This window comes from Littorina saxatilis, linkage group LG2, assembly GCF_037325665.1.
Source record: "Littorina saxatilis isolate snail1 linkage group LG2, US_GU_Lsax_2.0, whole genome shotgun sequence".
NCBI lineage: Eukaryota > Metazoa > Mollusca > Gastropoda > Littorinimorpha > Littorinidae > Littorina > Littorina saxatilis.
In genome coordinates, this window is record NC_090246.1 from 14,045,047 (window position 1) to 14,066,902 (window position 21,856).

Here is a 21,856-nt window from a genome sequence, read left to right on the forward strand (position 1 = left end):
TGATGAAAATACACGGTACCATTGAACACTGTAAGAAAAGCCAACCACCATTGCAAGTCTTCATGAAAGGCTTTTGTAAGTCTAGTTTTGTGCTTTTGCTGCTGCAAAGGTTTTTGTGCGTCAAGTATGCGACGGAGAAAAAATCTGCCTCCCCGAACCACACATGACGCCCAGTTGAGAGAGCCTGCGAGGCTCTGTAGCTGCTGCTTGCTTGCGCGTTGTTTCCGCTGAAACTGCTGTAGCTTCTGTCGTAGCTGTTGTATCTTGTCGTTGCCCAACGACAGTGTGCAGGCCTGGGTGTCAATGTCCACCCCCAGGAAGGTGATGCGCTGGGTAGGCCCCACCACTTTCTTCCAACTGATGTTAAATCCTAATTCTCTGAGTAATCTAATCAAAGTAAAAAGCATTTTTTCACACTCTTCTTTTGTTTCTGTTGCTAACAAAAAATCATCAATATAGGCCACTACTCCACTCATTCCTCGTCTAATCATACACCGTCTCACAGCCTGTGAAATCCTATGGAAATGAGCGGGACCTACGTTACTGCCAAACGGCAGTCTGCTGTCAAAAAGATAAGTAGGTGTTTTGTCATCACCAAAAACCCATTTGAGTCCAGTTACCTGATAGTTCTCTGGGTGGATACACACAGATCTGTATGCTGCTTGAAGGTCAACTTTAGCGCACCAATATCCGCTCTTTGCTAATTTACAGGCATCTCTTAATGTTTGAAATTTAACACTTTCCGGTATTGAGTAATCGTTCATTGCTTGTCCATAAGGTCTGCTGCCATCGTGAATGAGTCTGATTTCTTTATCGTTTTTTGGTATAGCTGCCAAGGCACTAACTATGGTAGGCTTCTTTGAAGCAATAACGTAGTTTCCTTTATTTATCTGATCTATGAGTTCCTGCTCTACTGCTACTTTATGCTGTATCGCTGATTTGTGGTTCTTATGTTCTACTGGTGTTACTACACTGCCTCTTGCAATAATGCGAAAACCGTGTTCTATGCCATCCAACAAAAAGGTCTTATCGCTATCATCTACCAGCTCATTTTGCCAAATATGAAGTTTTGCGCTAATGGAAGAACTACCACAGAGAAAGTTACAATTGTCAGGGTTCTGTGCTGCATAAGGACTAGAGTGGTTGGGGCCTACCTTGGCCGTAGAGACAATTTGCTGTGCTGGATCCTATATCAGGGGGTGGCTGCCAGGGTTCGCTGAGTGCTGGGTTGTGGGATGGTCCTCGCCGCAGCTGCTGCACGCGTGCTCGTAGATACAACGTGGACCATAGGCGCATGACCCCTTGTTGTACTGCAGGCACACCTCTTTGCCCCCGGATCCTGTCGGTCGCTGTCGGTGCGCGCCACTGGCTCCGCCGTTGCCGCCAGACTTCTTGATGGTTGGCGTAGCCCGCTCCCGAAGCACAACTGTCGCCAGGTGTGGTGCTTCGGTCCCCCAGGACAATTTGTCGGCCGCCTGACGCTGTCGATATTCGTTGTCGAAGATGAGCACAGACTGCCAGGTGAAACGGCAGCCTAACTCCCCCACCATCTCTGTGTAGCGTAGATAGGCCGCTACAACAAAGTCTTTATCCCGGGACAGGAGTGTGGCCATGATTCTGGCATTTGCCACAATCCAGGCGGAGGGTGACACCCGATCTAACTTCGGCTTTGTATTGGGTAATTTGATTGTCACCCCTCCGCCAAGAGACACCTCCTCCTCCACAGCCTACGAGGATGAAACAAAATCGATGATTTTTAATCCCTCACCTTTAGGTCTTGCCGGCGTCACTGGCGAACCGTCCATGTTGAGTCGCCCCAACAATTCCGCCAAACCACTGGCACCTCTGGCGGTGTCGTTGCTCATGGGGCCTCCCCCATCTTTTGCTTGCAGGGTTTTAATCCCTGCCCGAAGCAGGGCAAGATGCCCCCTTTTCATGTTGGCACTCAGGGAGTCCAAATCCTCCGGCTCGACACATTTGAGGGCCGCCAACGAATCGAACCCCTCTTTGACGAGGACGCTGGTCACCGCTGAAGGAAGGTTTGACTCCTTACACCATTGTTCTATTTCGGACATGATCACCAAATAATGTTCAATTTCCGACGCGCGCACTTCAATGCTGCTGCCGCTGCTGCCGCTGCTTTGCCGCTAATGCAAGAGCGCGCGTGTATCCTCTGGCACTCCCTTGCCAGAAAGTTTGGCGCCAAAACCTCCACTACAACACCCTCCCCCCTCCCTCCTTACTTCTAGGCCCCGCCCACATCCGCTATCTCCATTCCTTCCCCCTTTCTCACCATCCTTGTCCAGTCCTAAATACCATCGCCTCACCTTCAGTTTAAAAACAATTTATCGTTCCTCTAAACTGACACTTATAACTGAATACGTCCCTTTGTTACTCATAATTATCTTGAATTCTCTCTGTTTGGTTTCAGTGGTGCATTCAAAGAACCAGTTATTACTTACTTCCCCTTGTTTCTCAGATCTTGAATTCTCTGTGTTTTGTTTCAGTGGTGCATCCAAAGAACCAGTTATAACTGAATACGTTCCTTTGTTTCTCATAATTATCTTGAATTCTCTGTGTTTTGTTTCAGTGGTGCATCCAAAGAACCAGTTATAACTGAATACGTTCCTTTGTTTCTCATAATTATCTTGAATTCTCTGTGATTTGTTTCAGTGGTGCATACAAAGAACCAGTTATAGCTGACCCCTTCGTTGAAGGTGGTTTTCCAGTCGACGACAGCTGTGCCTTCCTCATCATAATGTCCGACGGCCTTTATCACTCGCTGACTGAGGCTACTCACACGGATAGGGTGAACGCAGACATCGCCATGATGGTCGCAACAGAATTTTCTATGCAGACTACACTGAATGGTAATTTTGTGTATGTTTGGGTGTTAGTGTGTATGCATGTGTGTGTGTGTGCATGCGTATGTGTTTGCGTGTGTGTGCTTGCATGTGTGTGTGTGCTTGCATGTGTGTGGGTGTGTGCCTATGTATGTTATGTGGTATGGGCTTGTGGAATCATGTTTTTAGGAAACATCTTTGCTGGCTGATTTAGTTGTTATTTGTTTAAAGAAAATAGAACACTCAGACATGGGATTCTTCCGTAAAATTACGGAATTCCGTAAATTTTTAGGCTCCAGGGATCATTCTTGAGATTCGTGCAAATCCGCTGAGAAAATTTTGGGGTATATGTAGGTATAGACCCAAGTTTTTCGGCCGGTCCGCTGATCGCGACGCTCCATTCCATACTATTCTTGAACGGTTGGTTCCTAAAACGGTCAGACTGTTGCTGGTCGATCTGTATGGGAACGCGCTCTGTGTCTTTGTCTCCTACAGTCACCGTTTCAACGTAGCTATCGGGGATTCAGTATAAGCATACCGTATGAGAATGATTCGGCGCCATTTTTACATCGCTTCGAGCCACTTGCCAAAATGATGAGGAAGCTAAAGCGAGACGAAACCGTTCTATCCCGGGAAATTGACCAGCAGAAGTACAAGAAAAATCTCTGGAGATTCGACTGGCTCGATGAAGTTGTATCATTGAGCTGGAAATACGAGAAAGGCCAGAAGACACAAGACGTGAAACTGAAAGTTGGCGATGCTTTTGCTAAAATCAACTTGCCGGGAAAAGCTCAGTGCACTTTGTGCAACGATGTTAATGTTATCAACTACGGTTCCAATGGAAAGACTGCCCTCAAAAGCCACTTGAAAAGCAACAAGCACCTGACTATCCTGAAAACCCAGTCGTGTAATCAGTCACTGGGGTCGTTTGGCACCGACAAGGTAAGAACATTGAAACCACACCGTCACACGCCACCACCCCCCCCCCCCCATCCCCGCCTCTCTCTCTCTCTCTCTCTCTCTCTCTCTCTCTCTCTCTCTCTCTCTCTCTCTCTCTCTCCTCCTTATTTTGAGTCTTAGCGTAAAACTATTAATTTGAGAAACATGGGAAGGAAGAGAAAGGGAGGAGGGGGGGGGGCTATGATTAAGCTGAAATATGCATTTCAGGGCCATTTTTGTGTGTCTAAAACACTAAAAACCTTCAGCTTCTGGGGGCGAAGCCCCCAGACACCCCGACCAGGGGCGTTGCCCCTGGACCCTACTGGGGGCCTTCTGCGGCCCCCAGACCCCCACCTTTTTTTTTCCCTTAATTATCACTTTTTCTGAATCCCATGTCTGAACACTGGAACCTCCCTTTTAAGACCAACAAAAATGTGAGAGAGAAAAAAAGGTCTTACAAAAGGTGGGAGTCCTAAAATGGAGGTAGATTTACAGGGGTTATGAATAAAAAATGTGAAAAAGCAAGGTCTTAAACTCTTGAAGTCTTAAATTGGGTGGTCTGAAAAGGAGTTCTACTGTATCACTATATTAGTGTTGTTAGCTTTTGGGATGGATTACAGGTCCTGTTGTGTGACTGTGTTTCTTGTTGTTGTATTACTTGTATTGTTGTGTGACACAGGCGTGGCCCAGGCAGTGGTGGACAAGGTGGTGAGGATCCACCACGACACCTACATGACGGGCAACCCCCAGCAGAAACACCTGTGTCAGAAGCGCGACGACATCACCCTCCTCGTGCGGCAGTTCAAGTACCCCCTCTCAACCCACAGCCCCACGGGCCTGCTGAACTACCACGGCTCCCCCACCCCCCTCTACCAACCCCAGCCTCGCCCCCCAGCGCTCCACATCCCTTCCCACAATGCCTCCTTCAGCTCCAGCAGCGGAGAAGGGACGACGGACTCTCCCAAGACTCCTACCAACCAGTACCTGACGGGTCCGGGTAGTACCAACAACAGCCAGTACCTTCACACAGAGTCGACTATGAGCGGCGGTAGAACGCAGACGTCCAGTAGCACGGAAGACTCGACTCAAAGCAGCGGCGAAGTTCGGATGTTTGCCTCGCGTCGGCAGCGAGAGTCACAGATGCAGCTTGATGAGGAGGGAAAGATCAAGCCGTACGTTGACTTTTCCGAGTTCTACAGCGCCTTCGACCAGATGTCGGAAGATCAGCAGGCTACCCTGCTGAGCGACTTGCGACCGCGCTCCATGTACGATCCCATACAGGAGGAGGGAGAGTCGCTTAGCATGCCGGAGATGTAGGCTGTGATTGTTATAAGTGTAGAACGCATTTTAACCCGCAACAAAGTTGGGCTTTGGTAAGGGGTTGGAGTGAAGGGTTTAGTATTGGGGGAAGTACAGTGGAACCCCTCTTTTAAGACATCAAAAATCTAAGAAAATCAGAGGGGAGGCGAGAGTCTTTAAAAACAGGTAAATTGACTGAGCTTACTTAGGCCATTATGAACCCCCGGGGGAGCATAGGCCATCGACGACAATTCTCCATCCGACACGGTCCTGGGCTGCCCTTTCGATCTGGCTCCAGGTCTTCCCCTGCCTGTTGATCTCTGCTTCAGTGTCTCATCTCCAGCTGTTGCGCGGCCGGCCTACTGAGCTTTGAGGCAAACGCCTATGATCCGTTTCATTGGAAGGAGCTTTCATGATGGGGATTGGGGAGAGATTTTTTTTTCTGTGGTGGGGGATTTCTCTAAGCATGCATAATGAGGGCTTTTTGCTAAACACTAACAATCAAAATATGTATTATTGCCTATGGGCTTGCATTTCTGAGAGGGAAAATGTAAGAAGGGATCCTTTAGCATTTAGATGCAAAATATTTGGTTCCCGAAATCAACAAGAATACATGGTCTTGTCTGTGTCTGAGAGAGTGTGTGTGAGTGTGTGTGTGTGTGTGTGTGTATGTGTGTTTGTGTGTGTGTGTGTGCATGTGTGTGTGTGTGTGTGTGTGTGTGTGAGAGAGATAAATGCTTTGATTTCTGCAGCATGTACAGGTCTGAAACTGCTTAAAGGGGCACACTCCTTGTGTAAACAGTTTCACTCACCATCTTACATCTGTCCAGGCTTTTACATGGAATAAGATCATCGCTCCACTTAGGTATGCACCAACATTCAACACCCCAACTGCTTGCTGTGGTGAGTTGGAAGTTTTTGATGAATTAATTTCTGAAAAGCCTCTGAGGGCTTTTACAAAATTAAATCATTAAAAATAGGCACAGAGAGCACCCAGACTGGTCATTTTTGGTATGTGACCAAGTGGCAGGGTGGTCGTATTCTATGTAAAAGCCTGGCCAGATCTGAGATGGCAAGTTGAAGTTCCACCCAAGAAGGAGTGTGCTTTGAATTCTGTAATGCTTGGTTACTGTGTCAAAACGGTCATGATGAGCTGCATTTATCACTATTTTCTTACGTTTATGAGACTGTGCAATTCATATTTATTTGACATGTAATTAATAAACTGATCTAATCGTCTCCTCATTGGTTTTACATTTATTTCTGTGCATATGAGCCTGAGGGTGTTTGCCTCATATTACTCTGTCTTTCTCAGTTTTCTCTGTCTCTCTCTCTCTCACTCTCTCCGCTGTGTGGCTTTATTGCTTTGTGATTTGTCCCTTCAGTGGCAGGGCTAATTGTAAAGTGTGGTTTTTGCAACTCAAACCTTATCAATTAGTGTGTGCGCATGTGTGTGTGTGATGGTTACTTTTTTTCTTTAAAAAAAAATTACTTAAATTATTACACAGGCATGGGAATTGCCTGAAAGAAAAAATCTCGGAAAACAAGGGGGGTCCCCCAGAATTTTTCTAAAATCTAGTTTAAAATCTGTGCAATCTGGCGAAATTCTGGGAGTATGTTTCATGAACTTTACACAGCAAAATAAATTACCAAATTTAATTGATGTTTTGTATTGCCAGTAACCAACGATCATTTTATTACTTAAACTGAATAGATAATTTGAACACACTTACTCTTTGTTTGCAAAAGTAACTCACGCGGGCCGAATCTCACTAAAAGAGGGGCCGGTTTTATGGAGGACATTGGTCATACTAGGCAGATTGTCTTTTTTGATTTTTGTTCCACGTTTTTTTTTCTCTTGATTTTTTTTTTCCTCGGAAGAGGACTTTTTTTCTTCCGGAAATGTGTAGCTTTTCTTGGAAATCCTCGGATCCGAGGAGAATTCCCATGCCTAATTACAGTCGAACCAGCCGAGACGACAACCTCTCAATTAGCACCTGCCCACAACGACCACCCAAAGGATTCCCAATAAGATTTCTTTTGTTCTCTTTAAAACTCGATGTTATTGTGAACACCTGTCTAAACAGTGGAGCCCCCCTTTTGTTTTACAACCTCCAAAAATCTAAGAAAATCAGGTCTTGAAAAGGAGAAATAGACCCCTAGCTATCGGTATATTCCAAGCTCTTGTAATATTTAAGCTCTCGCAAAATTCAGAGCACAGCAAAGTATGTGGTACAGCGATCTCGCGTGAGCTGCAAATGCAGGCGTTTGAAGTTCTCCCGACATTTAAAACATAACAAAGAGCGTGTTTCGCGGATATCTCGCAAGAGCTGCTCAGATACCGAAAAGTCTTTAAAATGGGGTTCCACTGTCAGTCCCTTGGGTAGTCGTTATTGACAGGTTCGATTTGACTCACTTCTTTTTCTCCCCTTCTATGGGACAATGCAATCATCTGCATTAGTTAAATGTTATGAAATTCTTATACAGGGAAAACTTCTCTCTTTTCACACACACACACCTACACACACACACACTACATACAGTACTAGAATCAGTGAAATGTGGCATACTTTTTCCCAAAGTTATCACCATCAACAAAATTATACTCCTTATCATCTATCTTTAGCCTTGCTAAAATTTATGAAAGTGTCTTCGGGACTTTCAATCAGATAAGCAGGTGTCGTTTGTCTCGAATGTCAGAATGACTTTTTGTCAAGTGCCTGTGCCAAGTGCGTGTGTACCGCAAACCAATAAATCCCTTCCGTAATCCCCAATAACCAAGCAAGAGATGTCCGGCACTATCATGCCACTTCGAAATTGACTCCGTCATTGCTGAACTTTACAGCGAGCGTGTTCCAGACTGATTAGTTCGCCGTATGATGCGGCTTCGATGGGAATAATGGCTCTGCTCATTATGTGACGTCACAATCAAACAGGAAGCCCAGTGGCGAAATCCACAGCTGAGGGATTCTTTTGTGTCCAGTCGCCACCGTCAGCCCCGAAAACGGCCCCGTTCTCACCACCCCTGACTGGACAGCAAACATGGGGGCTCTCTCAAGCCTGCAGTAATGCATGCTGCTGTCTCAGGATCGACTTTTAGCTCTCAGAAGGGGTGAGATTCTTGACTTTTCATGGCCTTGATTTTTTTTTTAGTTTCCGTCCGTGTGTTTTGTTTCACGGTGCTCAGGTGGTTGCTTGCCGAAGATTCTTACCCGGCACTTGTCTTGCGCTGAAGTATCGGTGTGAGACAAAGAATGAAACTTGCAAGCCAGACAAAAGTCGTTAGGGAGGAATGGGAGCGTACCTGAAAGTCTGAAGCGATTGAATGACGTGACTGTTTTGAGGCAAACATTACATGGCACTGGCTTTGTATTCGCTGCGTGACACACATCATGATCTACAGTTTGTACTGTACATGAGCCACTGCAAAAGAGGAAAAAAAACCATGTGTGTGTGGGTGTATGTTTATGTGTGTGTTCGTGTCTGTGTGTTTGTTTGTGTCTGTGTGTGCTTTGCAGACCTTAATGATTACACCCCAGCCAGCACACCGATATCTATGGAGGTCTCCCTATTGACGTCATCACTTCGTGCGCACCGGGGCTTGGAGGGCAAGAAGCCACCGCGCCGCTTAGCGAAAACATGGAAGCGTGGTGCCGATCGCGAAGTTTCGCTGCGGCGATTCCGTATTTGCGTCGACGATTTGCTTAAATTTCATTCAAGATGGTGAATACTTGTTGCATAATCGGTTGCACAAGCCGAAGCAACAAGGAAAATGCTCTTGCATTTTTCAGAATTCCGAAAGTCGACGCTGGAGGAAGACACCGAGATTTACTCAACAGCAGTATTAATTTTGCTAATGATTGAAACACCGATTCACTCGCTTTTTGACTGAAATGTGCAGTTTGAAACAAGATTCAACACTGCTTATGTTAATGCCATAGCTTTTTGACTCAAGTGTGTGCCTTAATCAATGCTGGTTAGCATGTCTGTATAGTTTATTGACAAGTGTGTGATTTAAAACAGAAACAAAACTGTTTATGTGGATTCCAAACCTGAAACACAGTATTGATTTGACTTGTGTACAGTATCTGTATGACTTGTGCTGGCTGGCATGAGTGTAGTTCCTTTTTTTGCTTCCTGGCTCAAGTGTGTATAATTCAAAGCATTTTCAAGACTCAACACTATTCCTTATTTGATTTTGAGATCTGATGCGAAGTGTGTGTGTGTGTACAGTTCTTTTCTTTTTTTCCACTTTTTTGTCAGTTTTTATATGTAAACAGTTACCGTTCATTGATTGGAAACACTAATTCACTCATTGTCAGACATGTGATTTTTGACTGAAGTGTGCAATTTGAAACAGATTCAACACTGCATATGTTGATTTGATGCCATAGCTTTTTGACTGAAGTGTGCAATTTGAAACAGATTCAACACTGCTTATGTTGATGCCATAGCTTTTTGACTCCAAGTGTGTGCCTTAATCAGTGCTGGTTAGCATGTCTGTACAGTTTATGCTTTTTTTTTATTGAAGCATGTGATTTTAGTAAGAACTAATAAATACATTGTTGTTGCAGTAACGTTTTTGTTCTTAAGACTTTTTTTTTTAAGCTTGCGTGTGTCTTATCTGAGACATTTCTTAATTGTGAAGAATCTGGTGAGTGATTGTCAGAATGAGTGTGTAGCTGTGTAATGGCTCCTTTGTTTAGTCAACAAAGTTAATATGTTGAGCCCAGCTGTCCTAAACGGAAAAATATGTGTCTGGTTTGTCTCAAAACAGTAACGTTTCACAAAATTTAACAAAACTGTTGAAAACACACCTACTGGAGCTAACAAAGGCAGAGATTAGGTACAAATCAAAAGTAATGTGTAACTGTTAAATATCACACTCACACCAGCTTCACATTCACAGAGTGACAGATTGGTAAAAATTAAAATACATATAATGTGTTCAACGCTTTATTTAACTGAACTGTCATTGTCAACATATATATAAAAATTAAAAACAAAAAACACGTAACACTGAATTCAGGGAAATTTTTAGTTACTGTCTTCAGCAGCACTAAAAGAAATAGAAAAAATAAAAAAGAAGAACAAAAAACACACACACACATTACACATTTACAGGTTCACAATAAATGTTCTAAGGTAATATCAAAGTAAGCACTAAAGCAGACACCAGACTTGATCCCAAAAAGGAAAAAAGAATCGCTTCTCCAAACATAAACATACAAAGTTAGAAATACCATTTCTCGAATAACAATGAAATGAAAACTCACACACACTGAAGCAGAAATAATAGGTAATCTAAAACTAAAGAGCTTCACACATAAACATACAAAGTTAGAAATAGAACTACAAGTTCTTGAATAATAACAAAATGAAAACTCATGCACACACACTGAAGCAGAAATTATATGTAGTCTGAAACTAAAGAGCTTCGGTCAATTTCTCCAAGTATCGCACTTTAGCAACGTCACTCAATGATGTAATGTACTTCTCTTTTGGCTGGTCGACCGTTTTTGTTCCTGATTTTGACATTATTCAATTAAAACACTCCCGAATCATCGAGCGGCGCACTGACGCTACTAGCCGTTCCGCTTCTTGCCCTCCAACCCATTTCTGCGTATCACGTGACACCGCTCCGAAGTACGCAAAAGGGAGACCTCCATTGGACCAATATCGGATAAGCGGATCCCAATATCGGGTCGATATCAGATTGCAAATCGGGACGATATCGGATTCCGACATTGGGCCAATATTGGTCCGATATCGGTACGATATAGAGAATCGATATCGGCTTAATATCGGATCCCGATATTGGACCAATATCAAATTGCAAATCGGGTCGATATCGGATTCCAACATTGGGCCAATATCGGTCCGATATAGACAGGGGTCGACACTAACTTATTTGGCCTGGGGCCACACTGGCCCCAGAGATGGAAATTGCTGGGGCGGAAAACAAAAATCTGGGGCCCACTCTCAGTATTCACGTGCGGCAATGCATTCAGTTGTCTGTTTTTCTTCATCGTACTCCGTCGCGATATAACCTTCGTGGTTGAAAACGACGTTAAACACCAAATAAAGTAAGAATTCATCATACTGAAGCCAGGGAAATTTTTTCAACCATTTGACATTGAAATTACGACAGCGCTTCGCGCTTTTGGCTGCATCGGTCTCCTTTTTTCGTTTCTCTCCACCCTGTTCTTCATCTTCATTTCCATGTCTTTTTACAACAGGGATGTGTCGCCACATTTTGCGTTTGGCATTTGAAGGCGATACTTATCTCTCACGCTAAAGAGTGCAATCTTGGAGTTATTTCCCTTGCGGCATTGTCCTTCGACGATTTCAAATTTTTTTTTCTTGACTGCGGCATTGATCGTAACACAAATTTCAGTGACGACTTTGACTGGCGATTTTTAGTGATTGGCTCTGGCATTGTTGGAATTTATCCCGGGGCGGAGTGGGCCCCAAGCTTCGGCAATGTTTGGGGCGGAACACAAAACTCTGGGGCGTTCCGCCCCCCGCCCCCGCTAGTGTCGAACCCTGATAGAGAATTGATATCGGCCTAACATCAGGAACTGATATTGAACCGATAAAGGTGGTGCCCTTCCGTGGTGCCCTGGTGGTGCCCTTTGCGTTAATTCCTTTAAGTTTCAGCTTTGCAACCATACTTCCCCCGGAACCTGAAAACTGGTTTCCCGGAAGCTGCCCGCAGAGTCGATGAAGCAACACCAGCGAATAGTTGGCATTATGACCGTATCTGTTCATCTTCGAACCTCTGACTTTACTTCTTGACTAATGAAAACATGCTTCATGCTTGGCAATTGCTTTCGCATTTGTTCGTCTTTGACCTGCACTAAAACTTGCTGTAATCCGTAAATATTGGATTTCTGGCCCAAGAACAGAAGGAAATTTAAAAGGAGACAGAAATGAGAAGATGAAATAGTTGATAAACATCGTCACACAAGTACAAATGAAAGTGAGTCAAAGGCAGAATGAGAATAATTTAATAACCAACTGTATCATTGAAAACACATGTTACCAATGCAACATAAACAAATTACAACTATCAATTAAAATTCAACAGTTAATACAATTAATAACTGACCTTGTGATGAGATAACTCATCCACTGAAATGTCATCCACTCTGCTGCCAAAGGACGGGCTTGATTCTTGAACCCACGACCCACAGCACTGCAGAGCAGACCACTAACCAATGGGTCCCCACCGAAAAATTATGGAGTGTCACGATTCATGTGACCCATCAAAGTCAAAGTATTTAATTCCATAAGGCAATAGCCCCCTTGGAATAGGGAAATAACAATAACTTCACAAATGCATGAATCAAATGAACACAAAGGAGACAGGAAAATCGTCCCAAATGGATAACCAGTTACGAAATCGATTATAACTAAATAAGTCTTGATTTGCAACAAACAACGGACTGGTCACGCAACGGTTCTGTCCAGTCAGGATAATCAAAACAAATGATCGTTACGCTCCGGACAATTCTTCACAAGGGTGGGGAACGGGAAATGTTCCGACCATCTCTTTTATCCTTACGGTGCTTTCCTCGCTCATCCTCTGAAACATATCAGCTAGGCTTGACCCTTGATGTTCTTTGTCTCCGTCATCTCTGGCATCGTCTGTCACCTTCCGCCTATCGGCGTCACTCGCAACAACATCACTCCGCACCACACAGACTGAATCTGACACTGTCAGCTGCGATTGAAAGTCGGAGATACACAACATAGCACCACCGACGCACTTTCTCATGGCCGCCTTAGTCGGACTTCAAAAACGCAGTATCGCCATTGTTCAGTCGCCACAACAGTCGGTATTGAACGATGTCAGCCCATTCTCCGACATAATTTAATTTTGATCATAATTTTTATATTTTTAATTTTCAGAGCTTGTTTTTAATCCAAATATAACATATTTATATGTTTTTGGAATCAGGAAATGATGAAGAATAAGATGAACGTAAATCTGGATCGTTTTATAAAAAATTGTTGTTTTTTTTACAATTTTCAGATTTTTAATGACCAAAGTCATTAATTAATTTTTAAGCCACCAAGCTGAAATGCCATACCAAAGTCCGGCCTTCGTCGAAGATTGCTTGGCCAAAATTTCAATCAATTTGATTGAAAAATGAGGGTGTGACAGTGCCGCCTCAACTTTTACAAAAAGCCGGATATGACGTTATCAAAGACATTTATCGAAAAAAAGAAAAAAACATCCGGGGATATCATACCCAGGAACTCTCATATAAAATTTCATAAAGATCGGTCCAGTAGTTTAGTCTGAATCGCTCTACACACACACACGCACAGACCGACAGACACACACACATACACCACGACCCTCGTCTCGATTCCCCCTCTACGTTAAAACATTTAGTCAAAACTTGACTAAATGTAAAAACAGCAAACACCTAAACACACACAGTGACACACACACCTAAGAAACAAACACACTTTTTAGTCTCATATATTCCAAGAGAAAAAAATACATCAAGTCTCAATCCAACTTCCATAGTTTTACGTGATGCATGATGATCGACTGTTTGGAACACTCTTGAAACCAGTCCAGTTCTGTCTTCCTCCTTCTGTCTTAGTATTGGACTGTCCAGTCAGGATCGTTTCTGATGTTGTATCACATAGTGCTCTAGCAACTGCCAGTTTTCAATCTTCTACAGTAAAACTACAGCATAGATCTGCTTGCATGGTTCCTTATTTTATTTTATGCAGCTTGTTATTGCGCGCATATTTCAACATACGGATTCAAGGCGCAGGGATTTATATATGCCGTGTGAGATGGAATTTTTTTACACAATACATCACGCATTCACATCGGCCAGCAGACCGCAGCCATTTTGGCGCATATCCTACTTTTCACGGCCTATTATTCCAAGTCACACGGGTATTTTGGTGGACATTTTTATCTATGCCTATACAATTTTGCCAGGAAAGACCCTTTTGTCAATCGGGGGATCTTTAACGTGCACACCCCAATGTAGTGTACACGAAGGGACCTCGGTTTTTCGTCTCATCCGCCTTACAGAACTGTCAATGGCTTTTGACAACTTGTACTATCGCAAGAGCCTCAATATAAGTATGTTTCTGTTCAATGTGTGTGTCTCTGTATGTAGGAAAACAAAATTCGGTTTCGGATTGAGCTGTTTTGAGTATAGCTGACGCCAATTATATATCTCGCTTCGGTCGATCATGCACTGATCATGACATTAATTCCTACTGCAGATTTACAGCTTTTTCTTATTCCAAAACTGATCTCTATAAACTATTCTGTCAAAAAGACAGTGAAACTCACATTGTAAGAGTCCCTCCCCCCCCCCCCCCCCCCCCCCAATTAAGACACCCTCCATTCTAAGACCCTGTTTTCTCAGATTTTCTGTTCATGAACTTTACCCCTATAAACTTACACCCATTTTAAGACTCAATCGATCCCTATTTTTTAAGACCCAATTTTCTCACATTTTTGAAGGTCTTAAATTTTAAAAGGAGGCGGTTCCATTGTACTCCTTTCTCCTCTCCTACACATATGGTGACACTGAGTGTGGTGTGTGCAGGCAGGACGCAGAATGCAGGCGGACTGAGGGAGAAGCCCATGGGGAAGTGCCTTTCATGCTGTGAGAAGCCGGTGCCGCCCGGTAGCTCGCACCCCACAGCCAGCCACCCTCTCCACACCTTCCCCCTTGCTCGCCCCTACACCTCCCTCTCACAAGACGCCAAGGAAACCACCAAGCTACAGCAACAGCCGCTGGTGTCTCAGTCGCCCCCGGTAACCGACAGCCTCCTCGGTTCAGGGGGCACGCCCACTGAGAAAAAAATGTTCACACCTTACTCCAAACTTCCCCCCATTAAACGACAGACGAACGGCGAGAGCAAGCGACCAACCTCCATCACGGGCAGCGTCGGCAGCACAGTGACAGGGAGGGAGGTGTCGGACAGCAAGATAGCGGCCTTGTTTGAGAATTACCGCGACGAAGACGAAGAGGACGCCATGTTGGAGGACGGAATTCTTCGTTTCTGTTCGGACCTGGGCGTGCAGCCGGATGAGTTCATCGTTCTGGTCATCGCCTGGAAGTGCCAGGCGGCCACCATGTGTCGGTTTACGCGCGAGGAGTTTTTCACAGGCTGCCACGCCATGCGCGTGGACTCGGTCAAGGGACTGCAGTCACGTTTTCAGGAGCTGAAGGCGGAGGTGTGTTCCTCACTACACTTCAAAGACCTCTACCGCTGGACTTACAAATTTGGCTTGGACGCTGAGTCTGGTCAACGCACACTGCCCTTGGAGATGGCGGTCATTTTGTGGCGCCTGGTGTTCTCTCAGAGCCCTCCTGTAATACTAGAGCACTGGCTGGAGTTCTTGGAGAAGCACCTCAATCTACGAGGCATTCCAAAAGACACCTGGGACATGTTTTTCAACTTCACGGAACAGGTGGGCGATGACCTAAGCTCCTACGATGACAACGAGGCCTGGCCCAGCCTCTTGGACGATTTCGTGGAGTACGAGAACGACCGACAGAATCAAAATGTAAAAACAGATTAGGGGAACATTAAGCACCAACTTAGGAAAGGCACTACTGATTTCTCACTCAGCTCAACTTTATCACACCACATACTCATCTCCATTTGCATCATAATTCATTTTTCATCTGCAAATCAGCAAATCCACCATCTCATTTTTCCCTTGCAGATCTGTCTGTATGCATCTGTTCTGTGTGATGGTTTGTGTCGGTATTTGTGAGTGTTTTGTGTGCTTAATCTTAATATAAGAACAAAGACATTTTATCTTGCAAGTTAACTTTAATTTAGGAGAGAAGAAAAGGAAATGTCAAAAAGACAGAAATCATCATAATTTCTTGAAAAATATGAAACAAAATTCAGCATCAGGTTCTTACCTGTTGATTGATAACAAGTTTTCTTTTCATTTTTTGCCGTTTTTAACTAGTACTGTTCGAGCTTGGAGGCAGATCCGTGACAGTATTTAGCTAGCCTGAATATTTTGTTATTTTTGGCTCCGAGGACGGCCAAAGGTTGTTACCCCAGTGGGCTGTAACTTTTAGTGGACCCAAAACCTCGCAAATTATTTTCTGTTCTTTGTTAACGTTTTAATGGATATTTGTTGTTAATGTTACTGACAGTGCAAGCTTTGCGAACATTTTGAAAAAAATTGTGAAATGCTCAGGCCAAAAAAAAAAGTTATATGTTTCTGGTAAGATGGCTAAAAAATATAGGGTAGGTAGGTAGGGATTTTTTTGTTTGTTTTGTGGTCAGGGTAGAAAATAACTATACAGTGACGCAAAGAGACTGGACTTACTATACAAAGAGAAAGACAACACATTACAAAACAAATGAGACAAAAGGGATGCGGGGTTATCCCCCTTGTGTCGTCTGCCGTCTGTTGCTTTCGTTTTGACGCTTTTTTTCTTGCTTTTTTTTTACAAATGCAATAAAAAAAAAAGTCTAGGGTCGGCGGGAAAAAACTAGGTAGGGTCGGGTGACCAGAAACATACAACTTTTTTGGGGGGGCCTTAGTCAAGTTAGTGTTGAAACAGTGCTTGTAAGTCGGCAGGGTTGGGATTACTAATGCGCCATTGGCACATTCACATTAAAGTTCTAAAGTATAGGTTAGATACTAATAATTACATATATGTGTACTTTATGTATTTTTTCTCACCTTTTAATACAAAGATGATATTTTGTGTGATAAGTTATGTTACTGTAGTTTACATACTAAAATGTTGTGCTGAGAGTGGAACAGTGGCTCTTTTGGAAATTCTCCTTAAGGCCTTGAGTTGACCTGTTTTATTTATGCAGATCATGATTGGCCTCATATAAAGTTATATCGCAGGGCTCTCCAAGCTGTGTGTCCGTGCGTCTGGTCGCACTTGAAGCCAAACAAACGTACAGAAAATTCATGGAGTGGGTCCCGTGACGCACTAGAAAAGAATGGGTCCTGGGGTGCACTACATATCATTTATTATGCGTACCATTCGTACTGTTTTCACTTTCACATAATGTTTTGCGAGATCTGTACCAACAACTTGAACAAGAATTTACGGAGTTAACCTTCACCGGATCACGCTTCGGACTACACAGTCCGGATGATGTGGGTCGTGTACGACCCATACTTTCCAAAGAAGAATTCAAAGTAAAAAGTATGGGTCGTACACGACCCACGCCATCCGAATGGAGACAAACGTTTTGCCGCCTCTTTACAAAGTATGGGTCGTACACGACCCACGCCATCCGAATAAGGAGAAACAACGTGAAATTCCTTACGTAATTCCATATGGGTCGTCCACAACCCACATCATCCGGACTGTGTAGTTCAAATTACGTCATCGTTTATTTGTTTGTTTACAAAGATAATCTTTCAAAAGTTGGGCAACGTGAAGGTCGTATGGTGGTTGGAGATTACATGAAGTCTCAATTTACAATGAAAAACTCCTAATAGTTTCAGAGATAAAGACGATTTTGTGAGGCTCTGGGTCGTCCACGCCCCACAAAGCACGGTGAAGGTTAAAATAACCCTATGGCCATTATGTTTTTGTGAAGGGCTTATAGAACTTCTAAGTCTTGAACGGAATTTGCTTCAAAGAGAGCAAAACACATAAGTACTGTAAGTTATTACATTTTATCGGAAGAAAAACACGTTGTGAGTTTACATAAACCAGTTGTCAAATAATTGTGCAATATTATGGTTATATTTTGCAGACCAAGTGTGGGTGTGGGTGTGTGTATACATGTGTGTGTATACATGTGTGTGTATACATGTGAATTTAATTTGTTTCTTCATGGTCATGTAATTGTTGTCTTGAGATGTGTGGTGTATATATATTATCAGGAATTAGGTCAAGAGTTAAAAAAATAGTTGTATGTGTGTCTTTCCAGTTGCATGATACTGTAGGAACCATTTGTGTAACTTAAGACCAGAAGAGTCCAGACGCATTGATGTGCACATAAAACAGTTTAGGCATTGGCAATGTAAGACGTTTGGGGATTTTTTTACCAGCCTAAATCAGTAAATTATGTAAATCAGAGAAAAGACAATTATTTTTTGGTTGTTAGTGTTACAGGAACTGAATTCTCACCACCTTTAGCCCCTTTCAATTTCCCTGAACAGAAAACGAGTCTCGCATTAATTATTGCCTGAACGTTAGTCATTATAAATCTTGCCTCTGTGCAGTTCCTGCTTGTGATTATTTCCTTGTGTCTTGGGTATGTTTCTGTCATGGGTGCATGTGTGCACATGTGAAGAGATATTTAACTTCAACATGCGTGCAGGAATACATGTGGGTGATCATGCTTGCTCTCGCATTATGAATTTCCGCACACAAATGTTAACACAGCATTGCAATTTCTTGTATAACTACTGATATGTCCACAGTACTTAACATCAGTCGTTGACACTTTACGTATACATTATGTGTAATTCTGTTGTAAGAAAGAAATATCGTACAGCTGATTGTTGTCAGAGAGAAAAATCATACAACTGATTGTTGTAAGAGAGAAGTATCATACAGCTGATTGTTGTAAGAGAGAAGTATCATACAGCTGATTTAGTTGTAAGAGAGAAGTATCATACAGTTGATTGTTGTAAGAAAGAATAGGACTTGAAACAGCTGCGTGTTTGAGTAACTTTTCCATCCTTCATTTTGCCACGTATCATGATCATGACATCACGGGTGCATTGAATCTTGTGATCAACAAATCGGACTATTTATTATGTCAGCTTTACTGTCCGCCTTTTTGTGGAGTTTCATTTGCATTCTGCCTGACAACTGCCTTGTCCCAGCACTAATTAATTTAAGGTCATTAACAATAACATGTGTGCTGTGTCTGATTAAGCTTCTGAATACATGTACTTTGATTGCATGATGCTTTGACTGCACGTTTTGATTTTTACTTTTCTTCTGTGATGTCTTTTGAGTAACAACAATTCTAGTCACTGACTGAGTCTGACTCCTTTTTGCTTGTCTCAAGTTAATTGCCGTTCTTATTCAGTTATTGCAAATTGCAAATGCATGTATTTCTCTCACTGTCTTTCTGAAGTCTGCTTACATGCTTGCAAGTGGTCAGTCTTGATATATAGTGTATAATGAGTCTTTAAGGTCACTACTGTCATCTGTGAGTTGCATTGTGATTCACTGACTTCCTCTCTGTACTTTGTTGCTAAAGGGTCTCTTGCACTGGACAGTCTGACCGTTTTGACATGGTCATTTTGAGGATTGGCATCTCAGCATATCTTGTCGCCTTCTATGTTTTTGTATGATGCAGTACCTTACACAGTGGTATTATTTCTGTATTAACCATTGCAAGAGGATGTGCTATCTGTTCCGCTTGAGTCACATATTATTTAGATTTCTTTGTAGCGTTTGTACATATATAGTACTTCTAGTCCCTATTCATTTTTTTGTGAACTGTTGAAATTCCAGTGACTTTTAGAGAAACATCTTTTCCTTGCCAGTCTTTTGCTTATGTAGCTGTTGAATTGTAGAGAAGGGATATGTGAAGAATGGGGGGGGGGGGGGGGGGGGGGGGGGTTCTGAAGCATGTTTGCCTCATCCTCCATTAGCCCATGTCAGTATTATGCAATGATTAATACGGTTGATGAAAACCTGAGCGTTTCAGTTCATGTCACTGTAGCAGGAGGATAAAGAGTCAACAATATTTTGTCTGTCTCATAAGGTTTCAGAGTCACATGTAGGAAAAAGAGATCTTGTATAAAAACATAAAGAATTGTGTTGACATTTTCAGTTTAAATGTAAACCGTGGCATAGTTGTAGGCTTTCTGCAATAATGATCTGCACTGATGGACAGTGTTTAGTTCACCATCATTATATATGTCAAGGTCACGTATTTTTCTGTCTTAACCTGTGTGTACTAGCTCTAACTCAAGTAAGAGATTGTTTATACTGTGTGGGCACGGCATTTGGCCTGTTAATTTTACACAGTTTCTGTTTAATTTCCTTCCTTCGATGCCTTGATGATTCCTGAATTCTCTTATAATAGTCTGACAGACTTTTGATGTCACAAGTAGTGACAGTGACTATGATTTTGAAAGGAGCCTAGTGATGACTGAAAAAGGCAAGTGTAATGTGGCCTACTTCCATGTGCACACCGGAGTGTCTGAACAGAACTCTCAGTGATTAAAAGGTAAACTCCTTCCTGTGAAAACAGTCCGGCTGACCATCTCAGAACTGGCCAGGCTTGTACATGGTGACCCAAAAAAAAGAGTACCCAAACAAAACGTCATAAATTGAACAAAAATAAAGCAATCTTCATAAAATTTATTTACACACACAAGTAGCCTCTGCATGATTTGCACAGAAAATTTTAGCATTCAAGCTTGTCTTTCAGGAAAGTTATGCTCATTCTACAGAACATGCTCCAAATGGCCTCCCCCAGATTTAAATCCCCCAGATTTCTATCTTTGGGGGTTCCTGAAAGACAACATCTACAGGAACAACCCACAGACAATCACAGAACTCAAGAGAGCCATCACAACAACCATTCGCGGAATCTCGCAACAGGAGTGTGTGCAGGTGATTGATAACTTTGCGCGACGAGTTCAAGTTTGCCTGCAGCAGCGCGGAGGCCATTTGGAGCATGTTCTGTAGAATGAGCATAACTTTCCTGAAAGACAAGCTAGAACGCTAACATTTTCTGTGCAAATCACGCAGAGGCTACTTGTGTGTGTAAATAAATGTTATGAAGATTGCTTTATTTTTGTTCAATTTATGACATTTTGTTTGGGTACTCTTTTTTTTGGGTCACCCTGTACATGGGCTAAGAACAATCCCTCTACTTAGACACATGCTTGTTTGTTTGTTCGTTCATGGGCGGAAACTCCCACGGCTTTTACGTGTATGACCGTTTTTACCCCGCCATTTAGGCAGCCATACGCCGCTTTCGGAGGAAGCATATGCTGGGTATTTTCGTGTTTCTATAACCCACCGAACTCTGACATGGATTACAGGATCTTTGTCGTGCGCGCTTGGTCTTGTGCTTGCGTGTACACACGGGGGTGTTCGGACACCGAGGAGAGTCTGCACACAAAGTTGACTCTGAGAAATAAATCTCTCGCCGAACGTGGGGACGAACTCATGCTGACAGCGGCCAACTGGATATACAAATCCAGCGCGCTACCGACTGAGCTACATCCCCGCCCTAGACACATGCGAAAACTTAATGCCCTGGCCACTGCCTGTAAGAAGCTTGAAAAAAAAATTTAATAATTATATTCTTAGAAAGACTTAAGCAGCTTTCACAAAATTCATTCATTACAAAAAAGTAACACTTGGTACAGAAGGCTGTCAGACTGTTGAGTTTTTGTATGTGTCCAAATGGAGAGATGACCTTATGTTATGTTAAAGCCTGGCCAGATCTCAGACAGTGATGCAAACCGTTTTCAAGAAGTTGAGTAAGCCTTTAAGGTTTAGTTGCAGAGGGTGCAAGGAGTGATTGGTGGAAGCAGGAATGGGATGGGGGGATGGGAGTGAAACCGAGAGGAGTGAGGGACTCAAAGTGCAATGCAACGTCCATATCAGGAAATATTTAATTAAATAATTATATACTTCCCTGTGTTGTGAATGTGTCAGTGTGAAATTAGTGAAACTGTACCGAACATTGTGTGTGTTCTTGTCTGATGTCAACTTTGTGTGTGCGGAAACATACATAAAACATAACACACTGCTTTAATTGTGTTAAAATAAATGTCTAATTGCAACAAAATTAAGATC

The 21,856-nt window shown here is 43.0% G+C and overlaps 3 protein-coding genes across 3 annotated transcripts in view; 2 read left to right on the forward strand and 1 right to left on the reverse strand.

The window, feature by feature from the left end:
- The window catches only part of LOC138958262 (TGF-beta-activated kinase 1 and MAP3K7-binding protein 1-like), a 30,243-nt gene extending 23,923 nt beyond the window's left edge, over positions 1 to 6,320 (forward strand). The window contains exons 7-8 of the mRNA XM_070329372.1: positions 2,674 to 2,870; positions 4,462 to 6,320. Coding sequence (XP_070185473.1) covers positions 2,674 to 2,870; positions 4,462 to 5,099 — 835 coding nt within the window. The 3' untranslated portion in view covers positions 5,100 to 6,320. The remainder of the gene's footprint in view (positions 1 to 2,673; positions 2,871 to 4,461) is intronic.
- The window catches only part of LOC138958263 (G protein-activated inward rectifier potassium channel 3-like), a 347,146-nt gene that overhangs the window by 19,224 nt on the left and 306,066 nt on the right, over positions 1 to 21,856 (reverse strand). The gene's annotated exons all lie outside the window — the stretch shown is intronic.
- The window catches only part of LOC138958257 (DCN1-like protein 3), a 16,051-nt gene continuing 2,171 nt past the window's right edge, over positions 7,977 to 21,856 (forward strand). Inside the window, exons 1-2 of the mRNA XM_070329368.1 lie at positions 7,977 to 8,193; positions 14,675 to 21,856. The exon at positions 14,675 to 21,856 is cut by the window's right edge and continues 2,171 nt beyond it. Coding sequence (XP_070185469.1) covers positions 8,154 to 8,193; positions 14,675 to 15,657 — 1,023 coding nt within the window. The 5' untranslated portion in view covers positions 7,977 to 8,153 and the 3' untranslated portion in view covers positions 15,658 to 21,856. The remainder of the gene's footprint in view (positions 8,194 to 14,674) is intronic.